Here is a 19,107-nt window from a genome sequence, read left to right on the forward strand (position 1 = left end):
TGGAAGATGTGGAGCAGTTTACCTACTTAGGAAGTATTATGGGCAGAGATGGAGGAACAGGTAAGGATATCAATGCCAGGATAGGGAAAGCAACAGCTGCATTCAAGACTCTCTGTCCTATATGGAGTTCACAAATAATACCTGTGAAGGAGAAACCACAGATCTTCAACACAAACGGCAAGAGTATGCTCTTGTACGGATGCGAGACTGGCATCCTAAAAAGGCTTCATATCATAAGCTACAGACATTCATAAAGAGATGCCTGGGGTATATCCTTCACTTCAAATGGCAAGACTCTGTCGCAAATGAGGAGCTTTGGAACAGAGCAGGACAAGAGTCACTTAACATTAAAGTCAACAGAAGAAAGTGGGGATGGCTAGGCCACACTCTAAGTAAGTCACCATCCAGCACAGTCCATCAAGCTCTCAAATGGAACCCGCACGGAAAATGCAAAAAAAGAGGAAGACCTCCGACAACATGGAGAAGATCTACTGAGACTGAAGGATAACAACTATGGTACTTCTGGAGTAAGCTAGAAATTTTGTTCCAAGACAGAGTGAAGTGAAGGAGACTTGCAGATGACCTATGCTCCACCTGGAGTAAAAGGGTTTAAATGAAATCAATACCAACTAAGCAGAAATTCAGAATTAGAAGTTTTAGCACAGTAGATTTTTGTTTTTTTATTTGCCATTCAATTCTATTTCCAGCCAACAGTACTGGTAGGTGCAGGACAACTTTCCCCACATAGCTGTGTCATGGAAACTCAAAGTTTAACATAAATAATAAGATGCAAAATGAGTTAGCCAATACCTTCTATTAGATCAATCACTGTTTATGAAAGAGACACACTCCGAGACTACAAACCAGAACTTGGTCCAATAGAAAATATTACCACAACCACTTTGTTTCTCTAATATCCCGGGATCAAGATTGCTACAACAGTGCAAACAAAAAAATTGCCAAGAGTAACTCAAACACAAATTAGTCTTTAAAAAAAAAAAAAAAAACCAAACGTTTTATGATCACAAATTATTTGCTACAGGTCAAGAGGCGTTACTCATTTAGTTCTTTCTTGAGTTAATTCTTAACTGAAAAAGCCACCTCTGTATTCACTACGAACTAGAAGATATATCTATAAACTGTTCGATTTGCAACTTTATAATCATTTTACCCATCTTTAGTCAGATTAACAGGTTCACAGAAATTATAGAGATACTACTCTATTGCAACAAAGTAAAATTCAATCAAGTGTTAGACAGACTAACTATTATGGGGATATACCTATGTCACTGTTTACCATATAATATTCTACCTCTTACATTAGGAGTTTTGCATGCCATTATTCAGCCCCATTCTCCTCACCATTATTATTCTTTATGACTGAAAAATAAATTTAGTAAAGTCCATGAACATTTTATTCAGAAAGCAAGCAGGGATGAAATAGGATATTGTTACATGTTAATTGCTGTCATTATTTAGTTGTCTGATCTACAGGCAATTGCATAAGTGATTGAAACTGACTCTACTAACTAGATGGCAAAGATTTCATGTGCCCCCTTTTTTCCCCCAATATTCATTAAAATCAATAAGGTTCTGGACATTTGCGATTAAAACATTCACATACTATTGTATTACTACATGTAGAAGACAAACACCACCAAACTAAGTGTAAGACCTTGGCAAGCTTGGCTAATTAGTTCTACTTTGACTATCTTCCCTGGCCAAAAGCACAACTTCCAAATAGGAAAAAACGCCTTGTGCCACTGTACAAATGAGCACTAAGTCAGAAACAAGCAATGACTCTTGTAAAAGCATCACATTACACAAAACTACCAGACATCCAATTATTAGTCATAGTTAAAAACAAGAAGAATTGAAAAGGTTTATGAAGATCCCTCCTGCCATTGTCCCTCACCCATGCATGTACTCACCTCAAGTTCTCGCTCTCTCTCTCTGAAGTTTTTTAATTCGCAGTGGAACTGATACATTTCTGGTGGGCCAACAGATTTCTCTGTGGCTTCAAGAAGCTCGGTCTTGGACAGTTTGGCAAATTCCCCAACTTTGTCCTGCAAAACAGAAACCAAATATCAATAAATTTTGCAAGTCTGTTATAGTATTGCAACAAGGGCAATATATTGCAATACAATACAATACAGTACACTATCTCAAGCTAAGGTGCTCATACAACATATAATCACATGTCAGACAGATTCGGCAGATAGCTCAAATTATTATTAAACATGCAACTCAGTTATGTAGTACAACCAGCTCTATAAATTTTGTTATCCAGATGCCCTCAGTATCCCAACAAATAGTTAGCACATATCTACCCATAGTTCTCCTGGCTGAAGAATCTAATCATCAAATTTTGTTCAATGCTTTCTGGGAATCATTTTGAATGCTTCTACAAGCAAAACCAAAAAACACACTAGAATACCTATGTGCTCAAAATATGACTGCCATATTCAAAGAATTTATTACAAATTCATTTTCCCACTAAGGTATAGTCTACATGGAAAAACTAAATTAACAAAAAAAGTGTTCCTGCAATAACAGTTTAAACAGCATCTGATTAAAATATGTCAGTAAACATGTTTTAAAATGACAATTTTTACCCCCATCTAGGGAGCACAATGAAATTTGTCTATTTTCAAGTTCAGACTTTATGTACATGATGAAAATCTGTTACTTTTCTTTTCCCAAACAAACCCAGGTTCTTCTCTGTTTTGTTCTGAAGATGTCTAATTTAATTTTAAAAGATACTTAATATTTTAGGATTATTTTTCATTCATGGACTCAAGGAACTTTCCAAACTACAGTAGTGTCATGTTCCCCAATTCATTGTGATACAGGAAGAAAAATGTAAATTTACCCAACACCACATAACAAGGCACGTGCAGGCTTCCAGCCTCCTAAACTTGATCCCCATCTATTCGGCCATACCATCTCCAACACAGGATCCTTTTTATAGAAGATTAAATGATGAGATGAAATCAGTCTGCTGTAAAAATATTATGCCTGCCATACACAACAGCATACACAAAAATATTAAAAATAATTCAGGATTAAATGGTTAAAATTGGTCTTTTTTAAAACCCTTTTTGGCCTTCCAAAGAGCTATTTCTAGTATCCCTATTGAAAGTCCACTTTTTTAAAAAAGTCATAATCCTCTTCTCCCTCTCTGTCCTTCACCCAAAAAGGGGTGCTCCATTTGCATTTGTCATTGTCTCTCTTACCTGAGGAAGAAACTGGCAGAGGTTGCCCACTTGGATATTTAAGGCTGAAATCTGCTCCTCTACTGTTTTCAGGGTTGAAGGCTTTTTATTGACAAACCACACTGATGCATTGTTTGCTACATGAATCTCACGTGTGATAATGAGATTTTTGGGAGTCTTAGATCTGATTAATAGAAAAAAAGTTAAGTGTTTATACTTTTAGCAAATTTGTAATATGTATACAGACTGCACTCATAACACATCTTACTGCTTTAAATAAAAAGAACTCCAAAATGTCTGGTGCCAATGATTCTACCACTAGCAACTGACTAATAGGTTTCAAATGTAATATAAAATTACTGCATACTAGAGATATCCCAATTCAGGAATATAACAGGAATTGCTACACATTTATCTAATGGTGCAAGATGATGAATTAATCCTACAAGCCACTTCTCACAAAAAATACTGCTTGCTCACATGACTAGACCCATTAGTTCCTGGAATATCTTCTCTCAATTGAAACAAATATTTTTCATAAGAATATAGTACTAATGTGACTATTGCAGCCTAACTGTTTCAAAAACAGTTACATGTATGAACAGTAGCAACATCTAACAAGTTCTAAAGTCACTGTAGTAAACAGATTAAAATACATGCAGAGCTATAGTTTAAAACATCTGAAATGTTTAGATTATGGCAGTACATATGTGGACGCGTATGTATCTAGTCCACTTCTATTACATGTATTCCCCAGGAAAATAACGTTATATTACTAAATTAACAAGTATTATTTTCTGTTTATATAACACTGAAAGTGCATAAGATGCCTCACAAATGTGCAAATAAGATTCTTATCCTGAGATGCTTGCCATCTAATTAGCAAAAATTAGATGCATCAGAAAACAATAAGCAATGAAGTCAACATGCAGTTTTGAAATTGCCATTAGATTGTCTATTCCAGGGGTGGACAAGATGCAGCTCATGAGTTGGATCCGGCCTACCAAGTCTTTTAATCTGGCTCACCAACAACTCCAACTGCTGCAGAGGGGAAAGCGCTTTGGGTTCTGCTCCCATCCCCAGCAAAATTACTCAGCTCCTACTGGCCTGAAACAGACCAACAGGAGCCTAGACATCTGGCCAATGGGCTCTTAGAGAATTTGCTGGGAGTGGAGGTAGTACAGCACAATTTTTCAGTTCCCATGACCAGTTTCTGGCCAACAGGAGCTGATACATTGTGCTTGCGGTGGAGGGCAGCAAGCAAAGTCTCTCCCCTCAGGTGCCGAAAGCCACATGGCACAGCCAGTGGGGAGAGGCTCCTTGCAGGCAGGAATGCTGCTGGCCAGGAGCTGCTTAGGTAAGTGCCTCCCAGCCAGAACTTGCTTCTGGCACTGCACCCCAACTCCCTTCCAGACCCTGCACCTACTCTGACATCCGTCTCCCAGGGCAGAATCCTCTCCTGCAGCCACACCCCTCCCCAGATCACCACCCAAACCAACTACACCTGCCTCCTCCTCGCCCCAGGTCACAACTCCTTCTCAGACCCTGCACCTGTCCCCACATTCCTCCTCCAGATCAGAATTCTCTCCTGAGACCACACCCTGTACTCCAATACCCCATCCCAGGTCACAACCCCCCCTTCAACCAAACTCCCTCTCAGATACCATACCCTGTCCTGTGCCCCAGTCCCCTACCCCAAGCTCCCTTCTTCATCCAACCTCCCATCTCAGACCCCCCCCACACCACCGCCACAGAAAAGTGCAGCTGTCCTTGACCACTTAAGAAAATGTCGGAGCACCACCCCACCCGCATCAAAAATTACTGCCCACCCCAGGCTATCCAGTTAGTTAACACTTTCTTTTTTTTTTAAATAATAAAAAAGTAGAGTTGGGTTTATTAAGGCCTTTTGGAAACAAGGTTCCCTGGAAGATGCACACATGCATGGCCACGTAGGAGAGAGTCACACATGGCCCAGCTGATGTAGCAGTGCATGCACAGCTGGCAGCATGTGCTCTGGTGCCTATTCCCCCACCATGCTTCATCCTACAGCTCCTCCTGGGGGGACCCAACCCTCCTACTAGCTATGCAGAGTTGGGGGAGGGAGAGGAAGCAGAAAGGAGCTGTAAGGACATTGCTGTTGTCAGGATGTCCCCCCTGCATCTATACGCCAACTCCACAGAACAGGAGAGAAAGCGGGGGGGAGAAGAGGACCATATAGTCTGGCTCAGGGGAGAATTCAGAGCTGTTATAGTCTTAACAGTGAGCAATTGCCTGTCTTAGGCTACGTCTACACGTGCACCCAACTTCGAAATAGCTTATTTCGATGTTGCGACATCGAAATGGCTATTTCGATGAATAACGTCTACACGTCCTCCAGGGCTGGCAACGTCGATGTTCAACTTCGACGTTGCTCAGCCCAACATCGAAATAGGCACAGCGAGGGAACGTCTACACGGCAAAGTAGCACACATCGAAATAAGGGAGCCAGGCACAGCTGCAGACAGGGTCACGGGGCAGACTCAACAGCAAGTCGCTCCCTTAAAGGGCCCCTCCCAGACACACTTTCATTAAACAGTGCAAGATACACAGAGCCAACAACTAGTTGCAGACCCTGTATATGCAGCACGGACCCCCAGCTGCAGCAGCAGCAGCCAGAAGCCCTGGGCTAAGGGCTGCTGCCCACGGTGACCACAGAGCCCCGCAAGGGCTGGAGAGAGAGTATCTCTCAACCCCCCAGCTGATGGCCGCCATGGAGGACCCCGCTATTTCGATGCTGCGGGACGCGGATCGTCTACACGTCCCTACTTCGATGTTGAACGTCGAAGTAGGGCGCTATTCCCATCCGCTCATGGGGTTAGCGACTTCGACGTCTCGCCGCCTAACGTCGATTTCAACTTCGAAATAGCGCCCAACACGTGTAGACGTGACGGGCGCTATTTCGAAGTTACTGCCGCTACTTCGAAGTAGCGTGCACGTGTAGACGCAGCCTTAAAGAGGTAGTGCACTGTTTCTGGGACTTCCCCAGTGGACAGCTCTCAGTGTCTCATACACACTCACTCTCCCTATCCCACTTACCCCATCTCCTCAGAGCAGGGGAAAGGAGACAGATCCTGGCTCAAGAAGACTCTTGCTGTACACAGAGGTCTACTCTGAAGGATGAGTCCCTTTCCTAAAGGCAGTGTACTGTTTAAGCTGAGATGATTTCCTCAGCAGTCAGCTAAATCTCTCTCACAAACACACTCTGCTTCCCACTGCTCTGAGCCTAGAAAAGCATTAAGATAATCTCTTTAAGAATTGCAGGCATCCTTTGACTTTGGCAGCATAGTTGGTGTGTCAAAGATCACCTCTTCACGTGGGGTGTGTCTACATTAGCCAGCTACTTCGAAGTAGCTGGCACAACGTCGAAATAGCATGCGTTGCGTCTACAAGCGCCGTGCACTATTTCGAAGTTGAAATTGATGTTAATGGCGAGATGTCAAAATCATTATTCCTATCTGAAGATGGGAATAGCGCCCTACTTTGATGTTCAACGCCAAAGTAGGGCATGTGTAGACAATCTGCATCCCGCTACTTCGAAATAGCGGGGTCCTCCATGGCAGCCATCAACTGAGGGGTTGAGAAACACTCTATCCAGCCCCTGTGGGGCTCTGTAGTCACCATGTGCAGCAGCCCTTAGCCCAGGGCTTCTGGCAGCTGCTGCTGCTGCTGCTACTGGGGATCCATGCTTTTGCACGGGATCTGCAACTTGTTGTCGGCTCTGCAGACCTTGTGCTGTGCAGGCTGAGTATGTCTGGGAGGGGAGCTTTAAGGGAGCGGCTTGCTGTTGTCCCAGAAGGGCTAGTCCAGCCTGTGACCCTGTCTGCAGGCTTTGCTGGCCCCTTATGGGAGCGCTTGTGTGCATGGACGCTCCCTATCGCCTTCCAGGGCGTCTCCTTTCGACGTTCCCTGTCGCTACTTCGATGTTGAACATTGATAGCACCAACCCTGGAGGATGTTTAGACTATACATGTCAAAGTAGCCTACTTCGATATTCTTACTTTGAAATAGGCTACTTCAACATAGTGTGCTACTGTAGATGTAGCCGTGGTGTTTTAACAATCCTCTTCCCATATATTAAGTAAAAGGCTATCCTTGGCCACAGCAGTGGTCTGAATAAAACAGCTAAAATTTTGCAGAAATGGGTTAAAGGGTTTAGCCAGTGAAGATCAATGCCCTTGTTAATCTTCAGAAAGCTGTCCATGCAAGTTCACAAAACAGCAGTAGTACTCTGCTGTTACTTACAACCTTGTTAAACATAATGATCAAATGTGGTAATAGTTCAGAAATTAATACTGAAGATCCCTGGTGGAAAGTAATGAAATTGTTGGGAATCACTTTCACTTTGCCACTTGGGAGCACCAAGACCAAGCAAAATAGCTATTTGGGTTAAGGATATGATGGAAGACAACATGCAAAGAAATGGAGGAGCCAATCTTCACTCCTTCCACTATGTCCTCACAACAGCCAGGAAGCTCTGAATGGAGGAAGAAAATTCTCTCTCCGTTACAGAAAAAGGGAGATGTAACATGCAGAAAATAAGAAAAACTCTTAGCCATAGACAAATGTGAAAGGTACAGTTCTGGGAATAGCAAACTTCCCCTTTAAAAAAAGAGGGTAAGGAAGGCAAGAGAGCTTCCCATTAATATGTTACTGGTTCAGCCCCATATCTGTATTTTATATTAGCCTTTGGCTATTGGATAATCCTCTAAGAGTAGGTATCTCAAACTTCTCAAGCCCCATATGAACCATTTAACTCAATATTTATATTGGATTCTCTTCTTTTGATCTTAGCTGGATGTTTTCCTATACTTTTGTTAAAAATAAAGTACAGCTGTGTATGACTAATGGAGTAAACTGGATATCATCTAAATAAGATAATATTTTGGACTCTAGCGATCCTATTCATCCTCTCTCATTTCACTTTGTGCTCTAAATGTGGAATGTCATTAGATTATCCTTTTTGCTTCCCATTCATAAAATAACATTTTATGGTAATAGCTAAGTAGTGATTCCACAAAAGAGTTTGTTTTTTTTAAAAAAAAAAAAAAGCTTCTATGCAATCACCCTACAAACCCCTATATCTTTTGGAAGCCCACTTTAAATATTCTGTGTTACGCACAGTTGCCAAGTAGTACTACAGCTCTACAGGCGACATGAAACAGTGGTTCCCAGAATGAGGAGAAACTCGTTTTTTTCTACAGTTTCAGAAACATTGCAATAACTATGAATACAGTTTTAGTTTAAGTTCATTTCAACACCTTATTGTGGTGTATATTGATCCAAGGTACCAAAAGCATACTGGAGATTTTTATTGGTTTTGCATGGACAAGCATATTTTTCCAGAAATGAAGAAGCTGTTTCAATATGGAAAAAAATGAAAATCTGGCAATATTGCACAATGAATATTTGTTAATTGTCAAAAATGTATATTATTTTCTATACTTGCAATTAAAATTTGATGACCAGCTCAATCTCATCCCAGTAGCAGCAGGCTGCAACCCCAGGATTTGTACCAGACAGTGGGCACACAATTCACATTAAGTCCTAATGTAATGCTTCTCCATTTGCAACCTTTAGTCATAAAACTTTAGCACCTAGTACACCTTGACGGAAGGTTTTAATTTGTAATTGCCTTTGCATGTATTACTTGACTTTGAAATAGTCTATAAACTAGCTTTTTAGTTCAGTGACACATACACAGTTCAGTATTACCGTTAGAGATGAGAATATACAGATTATACAGGTCTTCCGTCCAAGTGTTCACTACACAAAAACAGTAATTTTAATCCTGACATTTGGAATTAATTTATAATTTAATTTAGCACAAGTCCGTATTCTTATACAAAAATGCTGCTACTGATGGTGATAATGTTAACAATATAACTGGGAATTTAACCTCTACAGGAAAGTTACAGTTTATGAAAACATGGAGGTACAAGCCTCTAAGCTTCCATCCAAGAGAAAAAGACTCTCCACAAACTGAAAAATATGTGTTTGTCAAGAAAAGCAAAAGAATGCAACACTGTACAGAGGCAGTAGTGCTGGACAGAATTCAGGAAGAGGCCAGGAGAGATTAACTGTATTGGCGGTTGCTGAAGGAGTTTTTTTTTTTTTTTAAATGCGGAAGACATGCCACCAATGTTCTGTTATTGGGACTGCTTTCAGAAATATGCATGCAGGTTGAATTTAGCTTATCAGGGTTGTACTGAATCAATGAAAAAAAACCAGACTGAATCTGATCTGAGAGCATCATGTTCACCTGCTTCTACTGTCACCAGAGCAACCAAGTTCAACAGGATCAATTGCTGCAGCATTGTTTGCTTGAGAAAAGACCTGCAAGACAGACGAGAGAGCAACAAATCTAACAGGCAGCATTTCAAAGAGGAGCTGACGATATGCTGTGCAGAATATCTGTTGGAAAACTTGACTGCTACAGACAGCCTCTCTCTCAACATGGATTCCTTCCCCTCTCCTTGACTAGAATGAATAAAAGCAAAAACTTCTAGTTACACTGCAACAATAGTCACTTTGACACTGTCGATCTCTTCAATCAGCTGATGAAATGCAAGAAGGAAGATCTAACAAGAAGGTGGCTCTTCCCTTGTTCAAGTTGCAGCAAAGATGTTAAGCATTACTTCCCTTAGTCATAGAAATGGCTAAGCAAATTTGGCAAAAAACTAGAAACAACACTGGGGTTCTGCAGTTTCACACCATGCACAGCATGGACAAGACTCTCTGTGGGACACAGTAACGTTAGCTAATACTATTCTAGCTGCTAGTAATCTGAAGCAGGAACTAAAGTCATCCAAAGATTTTCTGGATGTTGTTCTGGTGAGAGAGAGCCTTAAGAACTGTGTTCAAATGTACAAGTGATGCCACTTCAATCCTCTGATCTGAAACAGCCAAAAATGAAAGCCCCAGAACACTGTCATTTACAAAGATCAGCTACTTTTGTGCACCAATTGGTACAAGAATATGTCCTTTGGTTAACAAAAAGAGGCATTTATTGATGGCTGAACTATATATATCATCTGCCAAAAGACATTCAAAAAAAGGCGTTTGACAATGGAAGAATGTTGATACTTAATAGATCCAAAATTATTACACCTTGAGTCTGGGTCTTACAATGGACATACTACAGTTTCATAAATGATGTTGAATCCATGACAAACCATGGTGTTCCATCACTAGTGCTCCAAAACAGCTTGGATTGAAAAAACGCAACTTCAAAAATTGGTTTATTTAAATCCAGATTTTTTTTTCCAAATAAACCATTAAATACATCATCATTTGAAATCGTTACCATTAAATCTCATCACAAACATGCTACATGTACACTTGGGCTATGTCTACACTTGCCCCATTCTTCCAAGGGAGCACGGTAATCAGGGTGATGGGAGATTAATAATGAAGTGCTGTGATGCATATACAACACTTCCTCAGGCAAATTCTCCCCCACGGCAACTTGGAAGTGTCAAACTTTGAAGTGCCAGAATGCCATGTAGCTGCAGGAGCACTGAAGTACCTGCACTACTGGGAAGTTTGACACTTTGAAACTGTCACAGGGAAGAATTTGCCTAATGAAGTGCTGCATATGCATCACAGCACTTCATTAGTAATCTCCCATCACCCTGATTACCATGGCAGGGGCAAGTGCAAACATAGCCTTGGTCTCATAAAAATAAATAAATGGCTCTAGTTTGTCCAGCATAATTATTATCTTTTCCTTCTTCAAAGTTCTGGGTTTTCAATTTCTGTTTCTCAGCAGATTAAATGGAACACCTGCAAAGGCCTGAAGAAGTTGGAGAGAACTGTTTTTGTTCCGTGCATTCCTGATGGTGGACCTTGGACAAGCATGGCAAAGGAGTTAGTTAAAACACTGTCTTAAAACAGAAACACAACATACAGAAAAGGACATAGGCAGCATAGAAAGGAACGGTGGACTACAAAGCAAAGGAGGACATACAGCACACACGGCTTCCTACATTCGCCAACACTCTAGCCACAGAAAAACTGTCATGGCTTCTAGATGTAAGGGAGACCCTATCAGAGAATATTTTTGAAGAAACTTGTTCCCTAGAGGGGAAAAAGGAAAATATGTCAAGCGTACACAGTGCCAGAAAAAGATGCAGGGCCTAGTTGAAAGAATGAAATATCATAAGAAAACTGCATTTTTTTTTCTTGGGAGAAAAACAATGTGCATGAAGATGTGGATATGGCTCAGTGAATCAACTGGTGAAGAACTCAAATAGTTCACTTTTCAATACCTCATTCTTCAAGTCTGTCTGTGCCTATTAGTATAAGTATGATTTGACAAGTAAATACCTAAGCTGCTTGCTGTTGCTAGAAAAATACGTATAGCTTAGCTAATTCTTATGGCTTGTTTAATTACTTAGCTAGGTTTAGAATCTATCACTCAACTATACAATACAGAAAGATGCTGTGTCATTTTCTTATTGATATTACATAAAACATGCCCCTTTTTTGGAACATCCTGGCTACCGTCTATCCTGGTGATGGCACATATCTATTCCCTATTCCACTTCAGAATAACTCAGCTTTCCCAGAGGAACTCCATTCTATACTTGTTATTGCAAACACCAAATGGGGCTTACTCCAAAATAATGTGCACTGTAAGTATAATTGGTCTTAGCATTATAGGAACTGGATTTAAATCAACAACTATTTTAGCAATTTAAATAATGATTTAAATGGCCTTGATTTAAAAAAAAAAAAAAAAAAAAAAACTCAATCCTTCCGACACCAAGAACTTCAGTAGAAAAACTCCAGAAACTGTTATTCTAAAAGAAGTTGTACCACGATGTTGTTGGAATTTTCTTCCATTAAGGAGATAATACGGGGTACGTCTACACTGAAAAAATACTGTGGCTGGCACAGGTCAGCTCATGTGGGCTCATGGGGCTCAAGGTGCAGTGTTATAAAAATTGTAGCATATAGACACTTGAGGCTGCCCTCTGACACCCTATGATGGTTGCAATGTAGTCCTCCAGCTGTAGCTGCACAAACCCAAGTTACCTGACCCAGGCCCGCCACAGATGCTTTACAGCTGTATAGACATACCCATAGACAAAAATGTAGAGACCACTGATAGAAAAGAGGCATTCTACTTAATGGCTAGAGCGGTATTTCAAGAACAATCTGCAAATAGTCCAGCATCACAAGAAATACCACTGAACCATGGGAAAGACGACACGCTCTCCAGACAGTCAATCTTATGCAATATGAAGCATTTAAAAAACCAAGAACACCTACAGAAGAGACTACCCATGAAAAAATATTCGAGAAAAACCATTATCTACAAAAGAACACTGTCTCAGCTTTCTCCTGGGGGGGGGGGGGGTCTTTTAAAACTAGCACCTCGTTATATTCCTTGTTCCCAAATGACAATATCATTAGAGAAACAAGGTGGATGATGTTTCATTGGACCACCTCCTGTTGGTCAGAGACAAACGTAAAAGCTTACCCCATGACCTTTTCAGAGTTGAGAAACTCACCCAGCTAACAGCTGCCATGGTCACAGTCTATACCACAATGCTGAACGCAAAAAAAAGTCAGCAGCTCAAGGAAAACAGCATACTGTTCAGACATTGGATCAATGCTGTTGCTCAGCAAGTGAAATGGACTTTCCCAAATGCACATGGTACCAATGTGATTTACGTACGTGGTTTTAACACGCTGTGCTGTTTTACTGCACATGTTGGGAAATTTTGGGAAGACTCAGTATTGCTAGACCTTGTTGATTCTGATGTGCATGTAGCTTGTACTGCAGATCAAACGCTTTAAGTAATTCCACAATGCACTCTGTGTCTTAAATCTAGCATCTGAGACCTGGAGCATGTTGTACCAGTTCATTAGATTTTGTTTTACCCTTTAGATTCAGGTGGGCTATAATTTTGATGGGTTGTGGGGGGGAGCACTGCTAGAATTTGCTAAGTGGTCAAGGTCTGCACTCTAAGTTAATGGAGGAGTGCAGTTTCTGGGATGAAGGATGGGTGCAGTGAGGTACAGAAGGTAGTGTGGGCCTCAGAGAACTTGGGCAAATGAAGTTGTGACCTGGAGCTGGGGATCGGAGATCAGAATGGGATACAGGAGAGGATTCTGACAAGGTGAAAGGCATGGGAATAGGGATGTGTGCAGGGCCTGGAATGAGGTTGTAGCCTGGACCAGGAGGGGATAGTGACCTGGGGCAGTGAGGTGAAGGAGAGGGAGGAAGGGAGTCGGTGTCAGGTCTGGGCTCTGGCCAGGAGGTGCTTGCCATAATAGGTGGATCCTGGCCAATGGGATCCTCAGGAAGGCTAACTCTCTTCTTCCACACCCTGCTCAGAGCAGCCAGCTGCTGGGGCCATGCATGTGTCTGTGCTATGCACTATTTGGGGGAGGGTGCAGAGAAAGAACTTCACATGCTGCCCATGCCTGCAAGCACAGTCCAGACAAATCCCATTGACCAGTTTCGAGCCAACAGGAGCCATAAGGATTGTGCTAGAGGTGGGGACAATGCATGAAGCCCCCCCACCCCACCGGGGCATGCAACCATGTATATGGCCCTGCAACCAGCTGCTTTGAGCAGTGTATGGAGTGTGGAATGCAGGGACCCTTCCCAACAGTCCCATTAGGCCACAGGACATTGGTGACCCAGAGGATTGTGGTGGGATTTTGGTAAGGAGATAACAATGGTTCCAGAAGGAACACTAAATTTGTTTATGGGTAAACTGATGGTTCTGCAGTTTTGGAATCTGCATTTTCCCAGGCCAATGCAAGTAGTATTAAGATGACAGAAGTTGCTGCATAGTAACTTACCAGTGAGAGTCTGGTTATTCAGGTTGTCCTGTTTACTTGATTCTATCATGGGGCAGACAAAATATGGCCCCCAGGGTGAATCCAAACTACCCTGATCTGCCAAGCTGCTAATGTCCTACGGTCCAGCAGCTGCCACACCACTCCTCAACACGCACCCCACATGCAGCTGGCTGCTGGGGCCATGTGTCTCTCTGCATCAGTAACATATTTTGTTAAGTGACACGGCATGTAGAATTGTAGAAGACAGGCTTATACTGCATATGCTGAATGAGCAGAGTTAGATACCGAGGCTCTACATTTTCTGGGCAAATAGCCTAACACTTGCCTTCTTGAGCCCAGCACACACCTACGTAGGTCTCAGACCCTCTTCACCAAGTTCCACATATCTGCATTTTTACCATGTTATGGGTAAATTAACATATGTAATTATTGACCAGTTCCATTTGCAGTATACTGCCTGTTCTTAAAGGGATTGTTCCTCAAACGAAGGCTGGCTAACTCCATTCCACAAAAACACAGAATGCCCATCTCTATCATAAAACCACAGTACCTTGTCTTTAAAACTATATGTTGCAATATGTAAACCCCCAAATACACCACGGTAGGAAACAGGCATACAAAAGAAAAAAAAGATCTCAGAAGACCTACTTGGGGATGACATAGATTCTTTTTAATCCCACTTTTTCCTTTTATTTTCCGTTCACCTGAGGCAGGGGTTAGCAACCTACAGCTGTTTAAGGAGTCACTTGCGGCTCCAGACATTGCCACCGCTTACTTCTCTTGTGCTCCCTGCCTTACCTCAGCTGAAATAATGGGACTAAATTTAATTGGTTTAAAACAGCTTGCAGAGTGGCTGGAGGGATCAGGCTGTTAAACCAATTAAATTTAGTTCCACTATTTCATCCACACCAGGGCAGGGAGCTGCCCACTGCGGGTGAGGGAAGTGAGCAGGAGAGCTGGGGAGACAGGCGGCCAAGTCTACCCCTGCTGGACTTCCGTAGCCCCAATGAGGTGGGTGGGAGGAGCAGCAGGGTGTGGGGGAGGCAGCAACCCCGGAGGAGTGTGGCAGCACACGTAGCTGGAGGAGCGCATCGGCTGAGGCAGGTTAATCCTGGTGCTGGGGGCAAGGGCAGATATGAGAGCTGAGGCAAGTAAAGCCTAGAGATGGGGAGTGGATTTGGAGGCTGAGAAAGGTTAAACCTGTTAAGCCTGGGAATGGGAGGCAGGCTTGCAGGATAGGGGTGCGGATTTGTGGGCTGAGGCAGGTAAAGCCTGGAGGTGGGGGTAACATAACTTTCTAACCAGTACAATCTGTGTGTGAGCTGTTCTTAAAACAGGGATGACAGAAAGAATGGTCTGACATTATTTATTAACAACTCTCTCTCATATGCACATGCATTGCAGCTCCTGACGTATTGATTTCATCACTGAATTTGAAAAAATGGCTCTTCTAGCTATTTGGGTTGCAGACCCCTGACCTAAGGTGGTGTCCAGTATGACACTGTTCAGGTGGAAGACTATTGGACCATCTTTAACAGCTCCCCGCACCTCCCTTCTGATAATGCAGTTGTTGTTATTATACTATTCTATTATCCTACAGATCATCATGGAATCATTATTGGGATGATAGTTGTTACTCTATTTCCAGTCTGAAAAGAAGGAAAAAAAAAAAAAAAAAGGTTCCCTTTCATTAGCTACAATTTCCCACATTACAAACAACAAGCAGTTCTGTGGCACCCTGGAAACTAACAAATGTATTACATCATGAGCTTTTGTGGGCAAAACTGAACTTACTTTTTTCATCTTCCATTTGTTAATCTTTAAGATGCCACAGGGCTGCTTGTTATTTGTGAAGCTCCAGAGTAACATGGCTACCCCTCAGACTATTCCTCTGATTACATTCTCTCTCCTTTGATTTAAAGGAGACAACAAAACCTTATCTTCAGCTGGGGAAGCAATTATACCATATTTTATTTTTATTTCTCGAGCTCTGTAGATTCTGACCCAACACCAAGCCATGGAGATGCTGGCAGGTCAGTTACTCCTTGTCCTAAAACCACATCTCCTACAAAGATTTGCTGTTTTCTCCAAGATCCTGGATAGCCTCTTTCACCCTGCTCCCACAGGTAATCTCAGCTATTACCTTGGCATTTCTTTGCTACCCAACCAATACTTTTACATAAGAACGGCCATACTGGGTCAGACCAAAGGTCCATCCAGCCCAGTATCCTGCCTGCCGACAGTGGTCAGTGCCAGGTGCCGCAGAGGGCGTGAACTGAAGACAATGATCAAGCCATTTGTCTCCTGCCATCTGTCTCCAGCCTTTGACTAAAGGCTAGGGGCACCATACTTTACCCTTGGCTAATTGCCATTTATGGACCTAACTTCGAAAAATTTATCAAGCTCTACTTTAAACTCTGTTAGAGCACTGGCCCTCACAAGGTCATCTAGCTCAGTCCCATGCCCTCTTGGCAAGACCAAGCACCATCCCTGACATCTACTTGCCCCAATGCCTAAACGGCCTCCTCAAGGATTGAACTCACAATCCCAGGTTTAGCAGGCCAATGCTCAAACCACTGAGCTATCAAGGGAACAATACCAGTTAATCAGCTTCCAATATCACTTTCTGTACTTGGTTTCAAAGATCTCTGTTTACAATAAGTCAGTTTCGTCCAAATGTCCCACCCAGGGTTGAAGCCAGCCGCTATGTTCTTTTAGTCTATAGGAAATGTTATTTATTATTTTATCCCGCCTCTCCTTCCTCCTTATTTTTCTATTTGTTGTGTTTTATGTTTGTTTCGGACAGTCTAAGTTCTTTGGGACAAGGACCCAACCAAGTACCATGCAAAGTTATGTTTCAATTTAAAGTTGGAAAAGTGTTCCAGGAGAGTTTTCATTTTAGCTGTATTAAATATACAATTGCGATATAATTACGAGCTACATTAGTGATTATAAGGGTTTAAATAAAACACTACTTAACACTATTGAATACATCAATATATCTAAGATGATTAAGTCAAGGCACCTGCTTTCTATAGATCATTTTTCTTTCCTGTTCTATATGTTGGGAGCCTCCCTCAAGACTAGGCATGCTGCAGCACAATGAGAAATTGTTAGCAACTTAACAGCTCATTTCTTACAAAGCAGTTGACACTTTAAAATTGATTACACCAAGGCTGTGCTTAAATAAAATACTCACGCCATGGATCACCAATGAATTAATAATGCTGATACAAAACTTTTTACAAATCTGTTTATTAAAACAAACAAAGTAAAGTGAGCAAAAAGGTTTTAGTACTTACAGTTCAATTTCAACCAAGCCTTTGGAGCACCCTCGCTTTACATACAGACCAACCTGCAGAGCAAAAAAGTTATGGGAACCAGTATTTTAGCACACTAGATACACAAGATATTAAAATATATTTTAAAAAAACAGATATAAGACTGTAATGACTGATTTGGAACAGACCTGCAAATAACAAGTACCAATTTAAAATGCTGCTATGCACACAATTCCCACATGAATTTACAATAAGCACTATGCCTGAACAATATTTAGAGAAAGCCCATTATAAAGATACAATTTTATTCAAAACTTCTACCTATTTCAACACTTCATTTTGTTCTAAAAAGGGAAGAGAAAGACCAGCTCTTTTTTGTCTAAAAACTGCTACACCTTTTAATGTACTTCATGATATGCTCCAAGACTGATGACTTATATTACACAAGTCCTTGAATCAAGTTACACAGAAGAAAGAACTTCATACAAAGCCATACTGCCTACTGCTAGAAAATACAAAATAAATGTGATGAAGAGATTTGGTCCCAACTCCATCTATTTTTTACAAAAATTGAACCCTCGGAAACAGGAAGGAAGAGTCTGGAACAATTCCTGACAACCATATAATCCATCCATTATCACTAAAAGAACTTGAAATATAACAGGATAGATAAAAGCAATGATTAAAAAAATCTTTAAAAAAATATTTTCTCATTTAAAAATAAGACTTACAATTAAATCTCATCACAAACATGCTGTGCCTATATTTGCAGTCTCAAAATGAATTAATGGCTGCAGCTCAATGTCTAGCTTAACTGTGATGGATCCCACCCCATGTTTTATGAAAACTGACTTATGAATATGAATATGCATAGCTCAGACAAAATACTTCATGTAAGCTATCAACGTTATTGTTATGATCTGCTGGCTCTCTATAGTCTACTTTTGTGCATGCATCATAGTTGTATGCAAAGTTAGAAATATGGGGTGTATGCCTGTTTAGAGTTTTAAATATGCTACGGAGGACCATTCTGAAGACAGGGTGATCAACTTAACTTGTAAACACCCTCGTTTGTCTTGTAAGTTTAAAGGATGGTTGGTACAAGACAGACATGTGACCATACCATCTGGTACTGAAAGCCATTTTGATCCAGTGTCTTTACTTGGGATCGTTAGTTGTACAACAAAGGTGTCCCATCTTATGAAGCAGTCTATTTACGCAATGGTCATCTGCCAGGTCTTTGTCTTCAGCCTGCTTTGGAACCTGCATAAAAACACCCTAACAAGAAATACAGAACTATGAAATCCAGGAAGTTTTTGGAGAATGTTGGGGATAACTTCCTGGTACAAGTACCGAAGGAACCAACCAGGAGCTATGTGCAGCTTGACTTGATCACAAAACGAGGAGGGACTAGGAGAAGTGGAAGTGAGAAGCACCCTGGGCTGCAGGAATCATGAGATAGTAAATTTCAGGATCCTGACAAAAAGAAAGATAGATGAGAAGTTAAATACACACCCTGGATGTCAGAAGAACAGACTTACTTCCTCAGAGAACTGATGGATAGGATCCCCTGGGAAGCTAATATGAAAGGGAAAGGAGCCCAGGAGAATCTGCAGTGTTTTAAAGAAGCCTTATTGAAGGCATAGGAGCAAATCATCCTGATGTGCAGTAAGAAAAGCTAGTATGGTAGCCAACCAGCTTGTCTTACCAAGTAAATCCTTGGCCAGCTTAAACTCAAAAAGGATGGGGTATAA

General features: G+C 41.5%; 1 protein-coding gene across 4 annotated transcripts in view; it reads right to left on the minus strand.

Moving 5' to 3' along the window:
* Positions 1–19,107, minus strand: part of SMC5 (structural maintenance of chromosomes 5) — a 114,392-nt gene that overhangs the window by 77,655 nt on the left and 17,630 nt on the right. For all 4 annotated transcript variants that reach the window (XM_074994779.1, XM_074994777.1, XM_074994776.1 and 1 more), the window contains 3 exons: positions 17,375–17,427; positions 3,237–3,399; positions 1,932–2,066 (listed from right to left, as the gene is read on the minus strand). In XM_074994779.1, the coding sequence (XP_074850880.1) occupies positions 1,932–2,066; positions 3,237–3,399; positions 17,375–17,427 (351 nt within the window). The remainder of the gene's footprint in view (positions 1–1,931; positions 2,067–3,236; positions 3,400–17,374; positions 17,428–19,107) is intronic.

Source organism: Carettochelys insculpta, chromosome 5, assembly GCF_033958435.1.
Source record: "Carettochelys insculpta isolate YL-2023 chromosome 5, ASM3395843v1, whole genome shotgun sequence".
NCBI classification, from domain to species: Eukaryota; Metazoa; Chordata; order Testudines; family Carettochelyidae; genus Carettochelys; species Carettochelys insculpta.